The sequence below is a fragment of the Halichoerus grypus genome, chromosome 10, assembly GCF_964656455.1.
Source record: "Halichoerus grypus chromosome 10, mHalGry1.hap1.1, whole genome shotgun sequence".
In the NCBI taxonomy this organism is placed as follows: Eukaryota; Metazoa; Chordata; class Mammalia; order Carnivora; family Phocidae; genus Halichoerus; species Halichoerus grypus.
Window position 1 is genome coordinate 108,654,478 of NC_135721.1, and position 17,517 is coordinate 108,671,994.

General features: G+C 45.7%; 1 protein-coding gene across 4 annotated transcripts in view; it reads left to right on the top strand.

Annotated features, from left to right (window-relative positions):
• Positions 1-17,517, top strand: part of SLC23A2 (solute carrier family 23 member 2) — a 134,475-nt gene that overhangs the window by 101,204 nt on the left and 15,754 nt on the right. For all 4 annotated transcript variants that reach the window (XM_036093283.2, XM_036093284.2, XM_036093287.2 and 1 more), the window contains 6 exons: positions 300-370; positions 1,322-1,503; positions 10,910-11,030; positions 11,532-11,688; positions 15,321-15,468; positions 16,620-16,725. In XM_036093283.2, the coding sequence (XP_035949176.1) occupies positions 300-370; positions 1,322-1,503; positions 10,910-11,030; positions 11,532-11,688; positions 15,321-15,468; positions 16,620-16,725 (785 nt within the window). The remainder of the gene's footprint in view (positions 1-299; positions 371-1,321; positions 1,504-10,909; positions 11,031-11,531; positions 11,689-15,320; positions 15,469-16,619; positions 16,726-17,517) is intronic.

Consider the following 17,517-nt stretch of genomic DNA (forward strand, 5'->3'; position numbering starts at 1 on the left):
CTGCTTGCAAAGGTTGGTCTTTGTGTGAGTCTGGCACTAGCAGTGTGCATCCCCAGTTCAGTCAGCTTTTGACACACTGGGAGCTCTCAGTCGATGAATAAATTTGGTTACATTAGCGTTGGGGACTCCACCTTTCAGTATGGTAAGCCATACTGTTGTAACTTGAATTTTAGGGATGGGTATTTTATACAAATATACTTAAAATAGGGAAGAAATTTCTCCTTACAAAGAGTAAAATGAATATATCCTGTGAAACATCAGTGTCACTCCAAAAAAATGTCTCTGTTTTTGTTTTCAAGATGTTTCAGTGTCCAATGGAACCACAGAGCTGCTACACACAGAGCACATCTGGTACCCCCGGATACGTGAGGTAAAAGGAGCGTCGTCTGCTTGGGGCTGCTTTGTGTTTCTTCCCTGCTTCGCTGCTGGCTGTGCCCACGAAATTGTATTCACTTGCGCTAAGCCCTCCTTTTCCTTTTCAACTTTTGACATGTTTATTTCTGTTGTGAAACTAAACTTAGATTGACATCACCGTAAGTAAAGCATGCAGAAATGCTTTGTGCAACCAGACAGTGTTGTTTCTTGCCCTTCATCCCCGCCCCCCCCGCCCCCCCGCCCCCCGCATAGACCAGACTTACACCCTCCAGCGTAACTGGCCCGTTACCAGCTCCCTCGTAAGGAGCGACAGAGGCTGGCCTACGGGCAGCAGAACGCTTCATTCCTGCCTGCGTTTGCCCATGTGTATGGGAAGAATTAAAGCTACTTGTCTGCTCTGGTGCACTTGAACAGAACAGGGCACGGGAGTCTTCAGCCGTGAAGAATGGCTGACCGTTTATCCAGATCTCCCCAGACCTGGAAGATCTTTCACCATTAGTTCAGAATGGGCGCAGATACAGCCGTTCTCCACAGTAGAAGCGTTCCTTTAGAATTTGTGTCAATAGCACTTCCTTCTAAACGTCCCTCAGGGACTCACTCTAGAATCTGTGCTGGAGTGTTCCTCTGAGGCTGGCTTTGAATGTCCTGTGTCTTGAGCGGGAATGATAAATCTCTCCCTTACCTGCGGGGAGGCAGGTTGGCTGTGCATCCGTCAGTGCCCGTTTCTCTAACGCTCCTATGTCAACCATGTCATTCATAGGTTGGCTAGACACCCCACTCACCCCGCTGGTTTCTTTTGAGGCCTCGGGAATTTTCCAGCTGTGTCATGCCTGTTAGGTAGTAATTCGTTGCTTGGCAGAGCTGTCCGGTGTGGTTGCGGGTGACATTTGGAGTCTACGATCTACTAAGCAGCTCGCTCTCCTGTCTGTGCCCTCTCTCGCTCCAGATCCAGGGTGCCATCATCATGTCCTCACTGATAGAAGTGGTCATCGGCCTCCTCGGCCTGCCCGGGGCTCTGCTGAAATACATCGGGCCCCTGACCATTACGCCCACGGTGGCCCTCATCGGGCTGTCTGGCTTCCAGGCGGCAGGAGAGAGAGCGGGGAAGCACTGGGGCATCGCCATGCTGTGAGTGCTCTAGACCACTTAGCACGCACCTTCCCTTCCCACACCTAGCGGCAGCCTCGTGGCGTATTTTGAGCATTTACACAGACCTTAGGAGATAGGTTTTTTGTTTTGTTTTGTTTTAAGTAAGAATAATCTGACAGTTTAAACTTGACTTGTTTCTTGCCAGAAAGTTATTGAAGGGTTTAAGACCCAGAGGTTGGGAAGTGACATGCAGTCAAGGTATTCCAAAGACCTGTTTGGCAGTGATGTGTAGAGGGAGGGTTGTAAGGTTTCACGCTTTAGGAAGGGGGTGGAAGATGGTGATGCCATTAGTTTTTAACTTCTGAGGTCATGCCAAGTCTCTTGCACATGAGTGGAGATACCAAGAAGCCAATCCTTTAGATGAGACTCAAAAAAACCTTCCAGGTTGGCAGGAGACAGGACGCTGCAGGAGGGTGTGTTGGCATTGAAGGAGACCTGACTCCCCAGGCTCCTGTCAACACCTGCGGGGAGGCCGTGGCCCCTGCCGGAGTCCTGCCAGTCATGGCTGGTCCTTCCGCGTGGAAGTGCAAGTCAGTTAAAGATGTCATTTACCCCTCGATGTGTTGTCAGTAAAGACATCCGGGACTTTGATAATATTATAAGATTGATTATTAGAGCCACAGAACTCTGTATACCACAAATAGAACCCGCGTTCGTTTTGTGTGCCTGGAGAGCACATGTAAGAGTTGGTATTGTCATGGGGAAATGGTGCAAAACCTGGAATGTTGCCAAACAGTGAGATTTCTAAAATAAATAATAGAAGGCAATTCCCAGTTGTTTTTGTCTTATGAAGTCCTCTGTCATTATTAAACAGCATGTGGCACTTCTTGAGCCTCTGCATTAGTAGTGCTTTACCAAACACTCGTATACATCATAAGTTAAGGTAAGTACCAGTGTTATCCCCATTTAATAGCAAAAGAAGCAGAGGAACAATATGCAAAGTTCGTTGCCTAGGCTCGCACAGCTAGTAAGTGGCTGGGATGGTTTTCAGAACCCAAATAGTCTGACCGGAATTTACCCTGTAACACTTAATCCTGCCTATCTGTGTTGGAATCAGTAAAGCGCATCCTTGCGAAATTATAATCCATCTATCCTTACAAATTAAGGTATGTGAAAATGTCCAGGATTGTTCTTAATTTTCTCATTTCACTGAAGGTTGGTCAGTATTGCCCACACCAGCATGGGTGTGTAGAAGGGCATGGAAGAATGTTCAGTGAAATGCAGTAAGTTCCAAGAAGGAGAAGATGTAATTACCATCATACAGTAAAATTAAAAACCAACAGCGAAAGGGTGAGCAAAACCCCCAGACCGCTTAAAAGCTGGAAAACACTGTTATAAATCACTCCTAGTCAGAGGGGAAGTTGAAACTTCACAATTACCGATAATTTAGAAGATGATGGTGAGAACCGACCAATCCCATAGAGTAGTCAGAATTGTTCTCAAAAAAACGCACCATCTTGGGGCACCTGGGTGGCTCCTTTGGTTAAGTCTGCTCATCCATCTCCCTCTGCTCTCCCTTCACCACTCTCTCACTCTCTCAAATAAATTAAAAAATCTTTTTAAAAAACCCGCACAATCTTAAAGGCAAAGTACATGAAGAGCTTATCTCTAGAAATTAGAAAAATTGGACAAAAATGAGCCTAATGGGGGCAGGGAACCAAAAATTAATACCGATACAAAAATGTGGAAGAAATAGAAGTGAAAAATCCCAACATTGGTTCTTTGGAAAATAACATGTGGACACACTTCTGGCAAGGCTAACTGAGCAGAGAAGGGAGTGAACGCACAAATGGAGGATAAAGCCTTAGGTCCAGGGAGGAAGAGTTCTAGCTATGCTCCCTGTCCCCACCTTTAAAAACAACAACAGCAAATCAATAAAATGGGTGGTTTCCAGAAAAGCATAAAAACCAAAACAGACTTCTCCTCACCCTGATCGCTAAATGTCGGGGTTCCTCAGAACCTGGTTCTGGGCTGCCTCCCTGCCAAATGCTTTTTCCCTGGGGGACCCTGTCTAGGACGACCCCAGCAAGCCTCTGTTATGCTGGTGACTTCCACAGAAGCCTGCAGCCCAGACCTCTGGACACCAGACTTAAACTCCAAGCCCCAGCCTGCACCCTCCAGGTGTTGTGACACAGGACACCTCAAACTTCAGGGGGAGAAAGTGTCAAGCTTTTGACTCCCTCCCTCCCCAAACCAGTACCCCCTCCTGCCATCTTGCTCTCAGCCAGGGCCACGACACACACCCAGCTGATGAAGCCAGAAGCCCTGCAGTTGTCCCTGATTCTTTGCTTTCTCTCTTTCCCCACGTGCACACCATCTTTCTGCCTCACCTCCAGGGCCAATCCCACCACTCGACAGTCCTCACCCTTGGTCATTGCTTCCAAACTGGTCTTCAGCTTCTCTCCTGCTCCCTTCCTGCCCTGTGAAGTGCTTGGCCACTCTCTGCTCCGTTCTCCTCCTTTTGAAACTCTAATTGGACACAAGCTAGAATTTCGGAAGCTTTATAGGTCTTTTTGTTGTCTGTGTCTGAAACCTCCCTCACTGTCCCTCGTTCTATTTACATCTTGCGCCTTCACTCCGGAATCTCAGGTGTTTGGGGGGTGGGGTGGTAAATGATCTTGAATTATTTCATGGATGCCTTCCTCCCCTCCGTTCCTGCTTGTCCCTTTCTGGAACTTTTAGAATGTTGGACCTCCCAGACCCTTCCTCTGCTTTCCATTTCTTCATTTTTTTTTTCTCTATTCATGAGAAAATTCCTCGGTTGTATCTGTGCATCCACTGTCAAGCTTTTCCTTTCTGCTGTCATGTTTTTTAGTTTCCAGCCAGCTTCTTTTGTACGTGGGATGCCAGCTCTGCAAGGCCTCCGCTCAGTGCTGGTCCCCACGGCACCTCCAGTGCCTGGCCCACCACCTGTCACAGAACAGGTGTTGAGTAAGCACCTCGTAATAAGAAAGGGGAGGACTGGGGCTTGTGAGTACACCCCTGACCACGGAAGAGGCAAGAATGCTGTCAAAGGATTTTATCCCTAAAAAACTTTCTGGGCTCCAGTGGTTAGTATATTATATTTCAAGGAAGGGCAAATTCCTACACTGGTTAAGTGGTTCTGGCACTTTGAGAAACCAGGGAAACTTCCCAGCCAGTTTTATCTAAATGGCAGATTCTGACAGAGCTAATACCAAAGGGACGGCCTGGATCAACATTTTCTTTCCTCTCTAGAGTTGGTGTCAAGCCTCAAGCTTAGTTCAGATATGTTTAGGTAATAGCGTGCTAAAGCTCAGCATCTTTCTCTACTTTAAGTCTCCTTGTGATCTTTTAAAATGCTAGTGTGCAGAAGACTGTTCTCAGAAAAAGGCCTTAGTGTCCAGCTCTGCACACACAATTTATTTTTTTAGTGCAATATCCAGTAACATATCTTGGAAGAATGTTCTTTGGAACATGGCTTGGGAAAATGATGCTATAGGTAATAATAAAAAAGCCAACACATTATGTGTGTCATTTTAGGAGCTCAAGGATGATTAAATACTAGAAAAAAAATTTTTTTAAGATTTTATTCATTTGTCAGAGAGCGAGAGCACAAGCAGGGGGAGTGGGAGAGGGAGAAGCAGGCTTCCCGCCGAGCAGGAAGCCCGATGGCAGGGCTGCATCCCAGGACCCCGGGATCATGACCTGAGCCGAAGGCAGACGCTTAACAACTGAGCTACCCAGGTGTCCCTAGAAAATTAATAAAATGCATTATAGGCCCATGGTGGATTTAATAATAACCATGGTGACAATCAAATTCAGTCTGTATCTCTGCTGCCAACTGTTAGCAGTATGGGGATAGAAGGATCTTTCATGAATAAGATTTTTAAGTGCCTCATTCTTTAATGGTGAAAGACTTAAATATCAGGCCTGCCTGCTGAAATCAGAAACCAAGATAAGCATGTTTATTATTACTGGTATCGTTTAAGGTTGTTCTGGATGTGTTAATCAGTGAATAAGAAAATAAAGTAATATGGGTCATTCCCAGAGAACTCAGAGAGAAGGGAATGGTGACTTGCTCTTACAAGAATTAAACTACATTTCCGAACTTAATAAAAATACTGTAGCCCTGGAAGGATAGACATTAGTAGAGCAGAATAGGAGGGATAGAAACAGAACCAAGAAGAAATTAATATTTAGTGTATGATGGCAGTCATATTGGAAATCAGTGGGGAATAGAAGAATTATGTGAGAAAAATTAGATAATTATTTGGAAAAAATTTAGATTCCTGGTTTATATCAAATTACATTTCAGTTGAATTAAAGACTTAAGTATAGAAGGTAAAACAGTAAATGTGCCAGAAGAAAATGTACATAAATATTTGATCATGGGACGGGGAAGTTTTTTTTTTTAAGATTATTTATTTTTGCAAGAGAGAGAGAGAGCAGAGGGAGAAGCAGACTTCCCGCCGAGCGGGGAGCCTGATGCGGGACTCCATCCCAGGACCCTGGGATCATGACCTGAGCTGAAGGCAGACATTTAACCCACTGAGCCGCCCAGGGGAAGATCCTTCTTAAAGCAGATATTGAAGAGACAGATTGATAGATTTTACTACGGATGCATTTAAAACTCCTATCAAAACCCACTGAAACTAAATTATAAATGAATCTGGGATAATTTACAACAAATTCCATTAAAAAGGCTAATGTCCTTAATTTATAGTTTCACTAACTAAAGGAGAGAGTCTTGGTGGAATAATGAATGAAGGATATCATATGAGCAGCCATTTAACCAAATAAAGGGAGTAAAAATAACTAATTAGTGTGTAAAAAGAGTTACCCTCCCCAGTTACCACAATGCTGCATATTCACAGGGACTTTTTTTTTTAAGATTTATTTTAGAGAGAGAGAGAATCACGAAGCAGACTCCCCGCTGAGTGTGGAGCCCAACATGTGGCTCGATCCCAGGACCCTGAGATCATGACCTGAGCCAAAATCAAGAGTCAGCCGCTTAACTGATGGAGCCGCCTGGGCGCCTCTTCACAGGGATTTTATTAGCAGTGGTACGGGTAGTGGTGGTGGATCGGACTGTACTGACATGGGTTCCTAAGTCAACCAAGAGAGGCACAGTTAGGGGCAGGTTCTCGGGAGAGGATGAATGGGTGACATTTCCAACTCCAAGCATAGGTCCTAGATGGGACCCGTTTTTCTTGAAAAAACATTATTTTGATTACTTTTGTACAATTTTCAAACCTATTCAAAGAATAGTGTAATGAACCCCCATGTACCATCACCACATACTCAAAGTCTCTTTTCATCTCTATCCCCAAAATATATTAAAATTACAGTCATTTGAAGTTTAACAGTAATTAAACAGAGAAATCTAAAGTATAGTTCCTCCCACTCACTGCCACCCTTCAAAAAAGAAAGTCTTGATTAACTAGTGAAAAGTTAGTATTTGCCCTGTATACATAAATATGAACACAGTGACGTATGTAGCTTTACCAGGATCGTCTGCTTTCCACCCTAACTGTTTGGGCTCTTCTCTCTAAAACCGTGTGTTTAGATCTACTCCATTCTTTGTAAAATTGCACAATGCTAAATAGTATGAAATAGTGTAGAATTTATGAAACCATTCCCCAGTTGATACTCATGCTTGTTGTTTAAAATATTTGCTGTTGTGAGCAATGCTGAAATACATACTCTTAAGTATAGTGTAAAGAATGAATGTTAAAATAAATGACAATAGTTTTTTAAATTGATGAAATTGGTAGAGATTTAAAAGTATAAGACTATGGGGCGCCTGCATAGCTCAGTAGGTTAAGCCTCTGACTCTTGATTTCGGCTCAGGTCATGATCTCAGGGTCCTGGGATCCAGCCCCGTTGCACTCTCTGCTCAGTGGGGACCCTCTCCTTCTGCCCCTCCCCCTGCTCGCTCTCACTCTCTGTGTCTCTCTCTCTCAAATAAATCTTAAAAAAAAAAAAAAGTATAAGACTTTGTATTGCAGTGAGTAGCAAGTGGATGTTTTTGGTCTCTGGGTGGGATTGTAAACTCATCCAACTTTTATATATTTGGCAGTTTGTATCAGAAGCTTTTTAATAAGAAAAAAAAACTTTATAAGGCATTTACTATTTGGCAGATGCATTCTAGTCCTAGGAACCTGCCGTAAGGAGATGTGTAGACAGGTGCCAGGGAGGGGTGATCTGTCACAGTTGTTTATGCCCCCAGTGTCACACCATATGGAAACTGTGTGACAAGATGTGGTATGTCCATAAGGTGGAATGCTCAGTAGCCAGCCACGAAGGTGCTGTTGCTGATTTCCATCTGTAGAGGTTGTGGCATTAATAGGGGCTACAAGCTAGTTGGGAAATACACTGTGAAGTCTGATTCCATTTTGGGTCAGATGATGACCTGTTTGTGCTCCAAGGGCAAGGGTAACATCAGGCAGTCCCGTGTCCCTCTCTAACCCCGGTGCCCTGGACCCGGTGACACCCTGTAAGTATCCAGGGAATGGAAGCTGTTCAGAATCTATAGACCAGAATGTTACATGGTTGTTACCCAGCTGGGATGATAAGTGATCTTCAGGATTTTGTCTTTTTGCTTATCTGCCTTTTATAATTTTCCTATATTTTAGTGTGCATTGCATTGCTTGCATATTTGTAAGGTAGAAGGCCAGCAAGCCAGTGGTTGGACAGAACCCTGGCCTGAGGACCTGGAGCTGGCTCATCCTTTCCCCTTCTCTGCTTGGCCTAGATGTGTGAGCTCGGGTGCAGCTCTCCTGTGCCCCCGCCCGGCCCCGAGCCTCTACTCCTGCCACCTCTCTGTGATGGGACTGCCTGCCCTACCTGCCGCACAGGCTCTTTGAGGATAAACATAAATTAGAAGGGGATGGGTTTTAGAGTGGCAGGAAAATGGAGTGTTCATCTGCCTAGTCCACTCCTTCATTTGTGCTGCCGGATTTGGCCTGAGATCTGGGTGTCCTTCCTGGAATTCTCTATGTGCCCCCCCTCCCCTTGTAAACATGCTTTAAAACGTGAGCACCACAGTGCAGGCGATAATAGGTGGGTGTTGCCTGAAATAATGATGATAATAGACTTGGGGCCTTTTGGGATCTCATAGTGTTCACTTTGAAATAAATCAGCATTTTTTTGGAACATGAAAATTTTATGTTGATCTAAATTTAAAGTAAACCAGGGGTACCTGGGTGGCTCAGTCGTTAAGCGTCTGCCTTCAGCTCAGGTCATGATCCCAAGGTACTGGGATCAAGCCTCTCATTGGGCTACCTGCTCGGTGGGAAGCCTGCTTCTCCCTCTTCCACTCCCCCCCGCTTGTGTTCCCTCTCTCGCTGTGTCTCTCTCTGTGAAATAAATAAAATCTTTAAAAAAAATAAATTTAAAGTAAACCAGTTTTAGCACCTGTCATTACCATAACATTTTTTTTTAAAGATTTTATTTATTTATTTGAGAGAGAGAATGAGAGAGATCATGAGGGTCAGAGGGAGAAGCAGAACTCCCTGCTGACCAGGGAGCCCGATGCGGGACTCGATCCCAGGACTCCAGGATCATGACCTGAGTCGAAGGCAGTCGCTTAACCAACTGAGCCACCCAGGCGCCCCCATAACATTTTTTTTTAAGATATTATTTATTTGTCAGAGAGCGAAAGAGAGAGCACAAGCCGGGGGAGCAGCAGGCAGAGGGAGAGGGAAAAGCAGACTCCCCGCTGAGCAAGGAGCCCGATGCGGAACTTGATCCCAGGACCCCGGGATCATCACCTGAGCCGAAGGCAGATGCTTAACAGACTGAGCCACCCAGGTGTCCCACCATAACATTTTTTTATTAAACTTCACCACCCCGGGGGAATTGGAATAGCTTGGGTACCATGTATATTTCCAACCTCCAACTGGTACTGGCTCGATGACTTTTGTGTTTGGGCTGAGACTCCCATCACCAGGTGAGCAAAGCATTTGGTGGATAGGTGGGGAGAGGATGGAGTGGCATGGGCCGGTTCTCCAGCTGGCTATAGACCGCATGCCTCATTAGGAATGTGACAGTGAAGTTGCACTTGACCGGCTGTCAGTGGAGCTGATAATTCCATCTCCGCAATTGGAGCTGTGCCCAGGAACAATTAAGCTGAGCTTTGAGAACCCACTCTTGTGCCAGCTCTCCCTCGGGTTGTAAGTGAGATTGCATCCCTGTGGGTGATAAAACACGTCATTGCAGACCTTCATTGTGTCAGCAATGGAAGCCATCCCGCACTGGCCACACTGGGTAGCAGGCGGATGAGGATGTGTCGGGTCCTGCTGCAGGGGAGTCACCTGATGTCGCTGCCTCCCGTGATCCTCAGTGCAGCTGGATCACGAGTGTGGGGCTCAAGGTAGAGAGCCTTCTGAGCCAGCCCCAGCATCCCTGCTCTTAGGATAGTGTGGCAAAGTAGCTCAGAGCCCAGGCTGTAGAGTTAGACCCCCTGGCCCTCCCGCCTGCCCTGCAAACCGTGGCTGCGTGATCTTGGACTGCTGGCTTCGTCTGTCTGGGACGTGGGTGGTCATAGAAGCCACTGCTGCAGAAGGCTGGGATGGTGGGCAGGACGGCCTTCACATAGTGTCTGACACACACAAACCTCCCAGGAATGTTGTTAGTACTGAATTCTGTATGTAGCCTCCTTAAATGATGAAGCTTTTTGCTTTTTGAAGCAATTTATGCTCTTGATACATAAATCACAAAATACAGAAAAGTCTCAAAACATATTGCCAGCTGTAGGCAATCCCTGTGAGCATTTTGGACCCTGTCCTCCTTACCTGTTTGCACGCGTGTGTGCGTGGACATGCCCGTGTGGCAAGTGCTTGTTTTGTAGTTAATTCATAGTTGTGATTATAGTGTGCATTGTCTTGTATGGGTATCTTTTTCCCTTACGTGGTGTGAGCATCTCTCCTGAGTATGTGCATTCTTCAGGTTTTCTTATTCTGTTAAGGAAAATTTAGCCAAAGCATTTATATGGCAGTTTCATTTAGTATCAAGATATGCCTAGAACTAATATTTTTCCCAAAATGGCATTTCCAAAAGATAAGATTTCCCAAATAACAGTTTTGTTTTTTTTTTTTTTTTTGAAGATTTTGTTTATTTGACAGAGAGAGACACAGTGAAAGAGGGAACACAAGCAGGGGGAGTGGGAGAGGGAGAAGCAGGCCTCCCTCTAAGCAGGGAGCTCGATGTGGGGCTCAATCCCAGGACCCTGGGATCATGACCTGGGCTGAAGGCAGATGCTTAACGACTGAGCCACCCAGGCACCCCCCAAAAAACAGTTAATAGGACTAGGAGCTTTCTAGAGAAATGAATGGAATATATATGGTCAGTTTTGCTGTTGAAGCTTTGAGTATTATTTTAAAACACAGCCTTTAACCTAGTTTTTCTCTCTCTCTCTCATCAGGACAATTTTCCTAGTATTACTGTTTTCGCAGTATGCCAGAAATGTTAAATTTCCTCTTCCAATTTACAAATCCAAGAAAGGATGGACTGCATACAAGTTACAGCTTTTCAAAATGTTCCCTGTGAGTAGTCACTTCTGTTTTTTTCTGACAATATTGCCTTTGTTTATGTGAAAGGAAGTTTTAGGCAGGTCTCCCTGGGGGAACTAGGTTGGGGTGGTAACATCAGTGTACTAATGACCACGAAATTGTCATGGGCTTAAGGTTTACCAGCGGCAGAAGGTTCTGATTCTGAAATCCTCTCAGGAGTGTGAAGAAGGGCACTGTTCTTGAGACAGAGGGAGATCTGTGTTCCCATGGCCTCTGCAAATACATTATCCATTATTCTTATTTTCTAGCCAGGCTGGGAGTTAAAATAGCTTTACCTGCATAAAACTGCTCTCTCTAAATGTGATTCCATCCAGGAGTAGGCTCTCAGCAGGCCTGTAATGTGTTTTTTTCTGCAAAGTACCGACGATGGTGGAGGTTCTGTGGTATGATATTCAGGCCATAGGAAGATGTGTGTTTTGCCAGCATCCACCACCTTGGTTGGCCTCATGGAGCTTTTCCCTTTGACCACTTTAGATCATCTTGGCCATCCTTGTGTCCTGGCTGCTGTGCTTCATCTTCACAGTGACTGACGTCTTCCCTCCCGACAGCACAAAGTATGGCTTCTATGCTCGGACGGACGCCAGGCAGGGCGTGCTTCTGGTAGCCCCGTGGTTTAAGGTCCCGTACCCGTGTAAGTACCCTGGCGGCCAGAGGGAGAGGGGTCAGGAGCTCACAAGAACCCCCCTTAGAGGAGCTGGAAGGCAGCAGAAGGCTCTGCAGCTTGAAAAGCCTTCTTTGTCCTAGAATGTCCCTTGAAAGTCTTAACCATTCAGAGGATTTGAGAGCGGACAGGGGGAGGCCCTGTCCCCAGAGGACTGACGCCAATGCTCAGAGACTCGCCAGCTCCCTTCCCAGATGAACTAGTTCTTTTGGTTACACTGGGATGAAATTCTGGACAAGGGGTCTCTTGCCAGGGCTGAAGAAGGCAAGTATAGAGCTGCATGGTACCTAAGCCGCCCACACAGAGCATGCTTGAGTAGGAGAGCCCTGAAGATTAGCAAGCCGACTGCTCAAGCATGATGAGATTTGTGTAATCTTTTAATGGGTAGCTATAATCTTTGTTTTTTATTTGGTCACAGCTGTCAGAAGTAAAGGGATACTCACCAATAGGTGGAAGATGGCTCTTACGTTATAATTTAAGTGTTGGGTAACTCTTGGCAAGGTGTGTGGGGTGGGAGGTGCAGTCCCAAGCTGAGGTATCACTTGGATTCACACATAATACTTTCTAGGCCCCAGCCCCAAAAGTGACTTGCGTGAATCTGGTGGTTATTAATGCTTGGTTGTTCTGTTGTAAAGACTCTGTTCCCGGCACTTGGGCCTTTAATTAGAACCGAAACCTGACCTTAGTCGAGTTCTGCTGATTTATTCCCCTGCTCAGTAGCCACATCTTCACATGTTATGATGATAAGGAGAAAAAGCAGGAAAAGCCAAGAATAGTAAGGTTGGTTTTAAGAAAACTGTTCTGAGCATGTTAAATGACAGTGATGTTGGCAGTTCCTTGTATCGTTGACAGGTTTAGACTTAAAAAAGTTTATTCTTTTTAAAACAATATTCTCATCAGATCATATGGTCTGACTATATATTTATGTACACCTGTCCCTTTTCCCAAAAAAAGAATAAATGCATGGTTTATAAACAGACATATAATCCGAGATAAAATGAGATGAAACCTGTTGGTCAGGCAGTCAGGAGGGAGGTGTGGGAAGCCGGTAGGAAGAACACATGCTGGAAATCTAAATTATCACTGATTATAAAGAAATAGACAAAGGTATACCAGGCAGATGCTAACAAAAGTGGATGTGGCTTTATTAACTTCTGGCTAAATAGAATAAATCCAAAATGAAAAGCATTAAAGGGGGGGCAAAGAAAAAAGCATTTCTTTTTGACTAATAAAAAATATAGTTTGCTGAAGGATTTTTTTAAAGATTTTGTTTATTTCTTAGAGCGAGAGCACAAGCAAGGAGGAGGGGCAGAGGGAGAGGGAGAAGCGGACTCCCCGATGAGCGGGGAGCCTGACGCGGGGCTTGATCCCAGGACCCCCGGACCATGGCCCGGGCCAAAGGCAGATGCTTAATCAGCTGAGCCACCCAGGCACCCCTTGTGAAAGATTTTTTAAAATATATCTGCAACCTGGGGCTCCTGGGTGGCTCAGTCGTTGGGTGTCTGCCTTCGGCTTGGGTCGTGGTCCCAGGGTCCTGGGATCGAGCCCCTGCGTCGGGCTCCCTGCTCGGCGGGAGGCCTGCTTCTCCCTTTCCCACTCCCCCTGCTTGTGTTCTCTCTCTCGCTGTGTCTGTCTCTGTCAAATAAATAAAATCTTTTAAAAAAAAAAAAAGGGAAGAGCACATGCTGGGAGGTCTTCTCTGTGGTGCAGGCCGGTCCCAAGATGAGCACAAACGAGGAACACAGGGTGGGCTCTTCGGGAAGAGCAGCTGTGCATGTGCTGAGACACCAAAGAGATGTCCCCGGGGTCCCCCCTCCCCCCCGGCCCGTGCATGAGGGGCCATGGCCAAGTGGACTGGGCACCTGGCCCTAGGATGGCAGCGCATGCTTTCCGGCTCCTCCTCACCACAGCCCTTCACTGCCTTGAGCTGCTCTGGGGCCACCGCTCCTGGGGCAGAAGGCCACCCCAGAGAGCAAGAGGGCGTACCCTCTGACAGTTTGGCTTAATCTGGAGACAGGTTTCCAGATATCTACAGCAGAGGTCCTTAGTCTTTAGTGTGAGAAAAAGTGGTTAAAATACAGTTTTGGGGCCCAAAATGTCAATAGTGCTGAGGTTGAGAAACTGTTTTAAAGTAACAACATAAATTAGGCGTTTTAGTTAAAGGGGGTTAAATAACAGTTCAGACAGAAGGCTGGAAGCCAACAAGATTTATACGCACATACGCACACATGTAGTTGACTCTTGAACAAGTGGGGGGGGGTGGGGAGGTTGGTGTACCCCACCCCCACCATCAGAAATCTACATATAACTTTCTTCCCCAAAACTTAACTACTAAGAGCCTTACTAATAAAGTCAACAGCTAATTAACACATTTTGTATGTTACATGTTTTATATACTGTATCCTTAAAAAAATAAGCTAGAGAAAATAAAATGCTCCTAAGAAAATCATAAGAGAAAATATATTTATACTATTGTACTGCATTTATTGGAAAAAACCTGCAAGTAAGTGGATCAGTGCAGTTCAAACCTGTGTTGTTCAAGGGTCTACTGTATATAGAAATGATCTGAAGGAAGAGGGATAAAAAATTTAGAAGAGTACGATTTAAAATGTTGAAATAGATGGAATAAAAATTTTAAAAAATCAAAGTTAAGGGCTGCAGGCAAAAGGGAAAAAGAAAAAACAGCGTAAAGAGACTAAGAAATAAAAGGCAATTTCTGAAGAAACAATAAATGGCAAAATAAGTATTCCCCCCCCCCCACAAATCAAGACACTAAAATGAAACCACAATGCTCTGTCAGTAACAAGGTAACCATATAAAAGATTGCTTAAAAAATACAAAATGTTGCTGGATAAAGAAATTATGGGCATGAGAAAAGTCTGCTCCAAACCCACTGGGAAATGCCATGTTGACTAAGCACGGCCCTGTCTGCTCCCAGATGGGAGCAGTCCTGCCCTCGCACACATCCCAGGCTTGTCTGCACACCTTACTTCCTGTCCTCTTCCTCTTCCCAAACCCGGGTCCCCCGATGTGGCTTGTGTGGCAATCCAGATATTCAAGATAAAGTGACCTGGGGACTTCGCTTTGCTTTCCTAAAGGAAACTATTTAATTTTCCATAACATGATTTACTTTAAAAAAAAAAAAAGAATAGTGCTGATCTTACATTAGAGGGCTGTCTGTATCTGGTGCCATGCTTTACTGCTGGGATTTAAATTTAGCTGGTGACTTTTCACTGCATTTTCATTTAATGCCACCACCTGGGCAAGATCACCATTGTTTTGTGCCATACTTTGCACAGCAGGGTTAAAAATCCTCTTCATAGAAATATCCATCCCAACAGGAATTCTTACCCCAGTAGGCTGTGTTAAATTGTAATTTAGTAGACACCAAGCAGCCTCCTCTTCTAACCACTCTCTTTTTAATAAAGACAGAGAACAGACCAGTCCTGGTTCATCTGACTCAGGAACTGTCCGCAGGCATCTAGTGCACTGATGAGTGACACTTAAAAATAAACAAAGATTTTCCCTTCGCCTTGGAATCTGAGTGTGTCGTGTGGAGTCCTTTGCTGTCCTGATTTCTTTCACCTGTTTTCCTTCCGTAGTTCAGTGGGGCCTGCCCACCGTCTCCGCAGCGGGTGTCATCGGCATGCTCAGTGCGGTGGTCGCCAGTATTATTGAGTCCATTGGGGACTATTACGCCTGCGCAAGGCTCTCCTGTGCCCCGCCACCCCCCATCCATGCGATCAACAGGTATGTTCCTCAGAAAATGGAGTTCTTCTTGGGCCCAGTGCCTCATCACTTGGCTCTTTGGTTAATCTTGGAGAAGAAAAGGAGTTTCAGCATGGAAGCAGCCAGGCATCAGGGCTCTTTATTGGTTGTCTGTCTTGGGACAAGTCACTGCCCCCATTTTGCTCTCATTTTCTTCATTGTAGCATGGAGGGCAGTTCCCGCCCTTCCTTCCGCCTCGACAGCCATGTAAGACACTCTCTCTGAGACCATGCGAGACCTTAAACTCGCCACAACAGATGCGAGACGCTGCCATCTTTCTTTGCTTGGTTTGGGGTCATGGATGGATGTCCCCTTTGATTTCTTCTTTCCGTTACTGTTCTTAGGGGTAAATGCTGTGTCCTCTATTCACAATTATAATTCACATGTAGAGAAACAAGAGCAGGAATAGGTGAAGTCTGCAGAATCTAGAGACTTACGGGTGGTGGGGTTTATCTTCTCAACACACCTGGTCTTCAGTTTCTGGACGCTGAGAGCGAATTGGACCCTGTGGAGGCCTCAGAGAAGAGCGCACTTCAGCTCCCCCCTCCCCTTGCCCAGCCAGCTGTTGCCCTTCTGGAGGGATTGCGTGTGATGAGATCCAGTGGTCTGGTGTCTTAGCATGTCTTGCTTCGGTTCTGTTATTAGTGTTCACACTCCTGGTTTTTACAGCTTTCTCTAATGGATGTTGCATATGATTGAGTTACTTACAAATCGATTGTTTTTAAAAAGTTCCAAAGTTGACAAAATTACAAAGCATTTCCTTCCTGATGAAACTATTAATAGAAAGGAATCAGATCAGCCAGAAAGCCCATATTTGTCTTAGATCCCAACAAATGGCTCTGTTTTCTGGCTAAAAGCCTTTAATTTGGAATGGTTTTTAAACACCTGTGTCTAATGTGTGGTTCCCAGAAGTGCTTCTCACAGTTGAATGAGCATGGGGGATCCTGTTAAAATGCAGGTTCTACTTCAGCAGGTCTGGGGTGGGGCCCAAGACCGCACTTCTAACCTTCCCAGGAGTGCGGAGGCTCCCCGGCTGTGCACGCCGCCTTTGGGGTGCAGCCACTTAGAGCATATTTCACTCATTTCCCCCATTGAATGAATGTTTCTCTTTCCCCCATTCCTTTACATTTTAGGGGGATTTTCGTGGAGGGTCTCTCCTGTGTTCTCGATGGCATATTTGGTACTGGGAATGGCTCTACTTCATCCAGTCCCAACATTGGCGTTTTGGGAATTACTAAGGTACAGCTGTTTTTCTAATTAAATGGTTGGGCCTCTAAGTGTTGATCCATTTCATCGATTGGTCTAACCACCGTGAATTCTAAAAGGAAGGCTTCCAGTTCTGAGGTCACCCCCCCCAATCTCCTTTTTCTCAGTGATGGGTTTCTGGAATGCTGATGGAGGTCTCCCTCCCTTGGCTGCCTGGGTAGCCAGGCACTCAGTGCTGTCACTACTTTGTAGGCATTCTACAAATACTTATAAGCACCAACTCTGTGCCAGGCTACTGTTCTAGGCACTTGGGATTACACAGTGAATAAAACAAAATTCCCGCTGTTGGCATTTACATTCTAGACAGAGGAAGACAAACCATAGACAGTAAGCATAGTAAGTATAAGAAAAATACAGGGCAGGAGTGGGTATTAGGAGTGAGGGCTGGTAAGTGTGAAATAGGGTCAGGCTCAGCCTCACCGAGATGACGACCTTGAGCAAGGAACTGAACAGGGCAGGTGGAGGGAGCCATGTAGGCCCCCTGGGGAAGGGCGTTCAGGCCGAGGACAGAGCCATCGTGAAGCCCTGTCATGAGAGCAGGACCGCAGGCTGCCCATCAGCAAGGAGGCCGGTGAGGCAGGAGCAGAGTTGGGGGGGGCGTTGGTAAGAGCAGATGACATCCTCCAGGTAATGGAGGACCAGGTCACACAGGCCCCAGAAGCTGCCAGAGACAGAGAGGAAGGGCGTCCCCTGGGCTGTGGCTCCATCAGGGTTTTGGGGTTTTTTTGGTTTTTGGAGGGTTTTTTTAGAGAGCAAGAGGGGGCA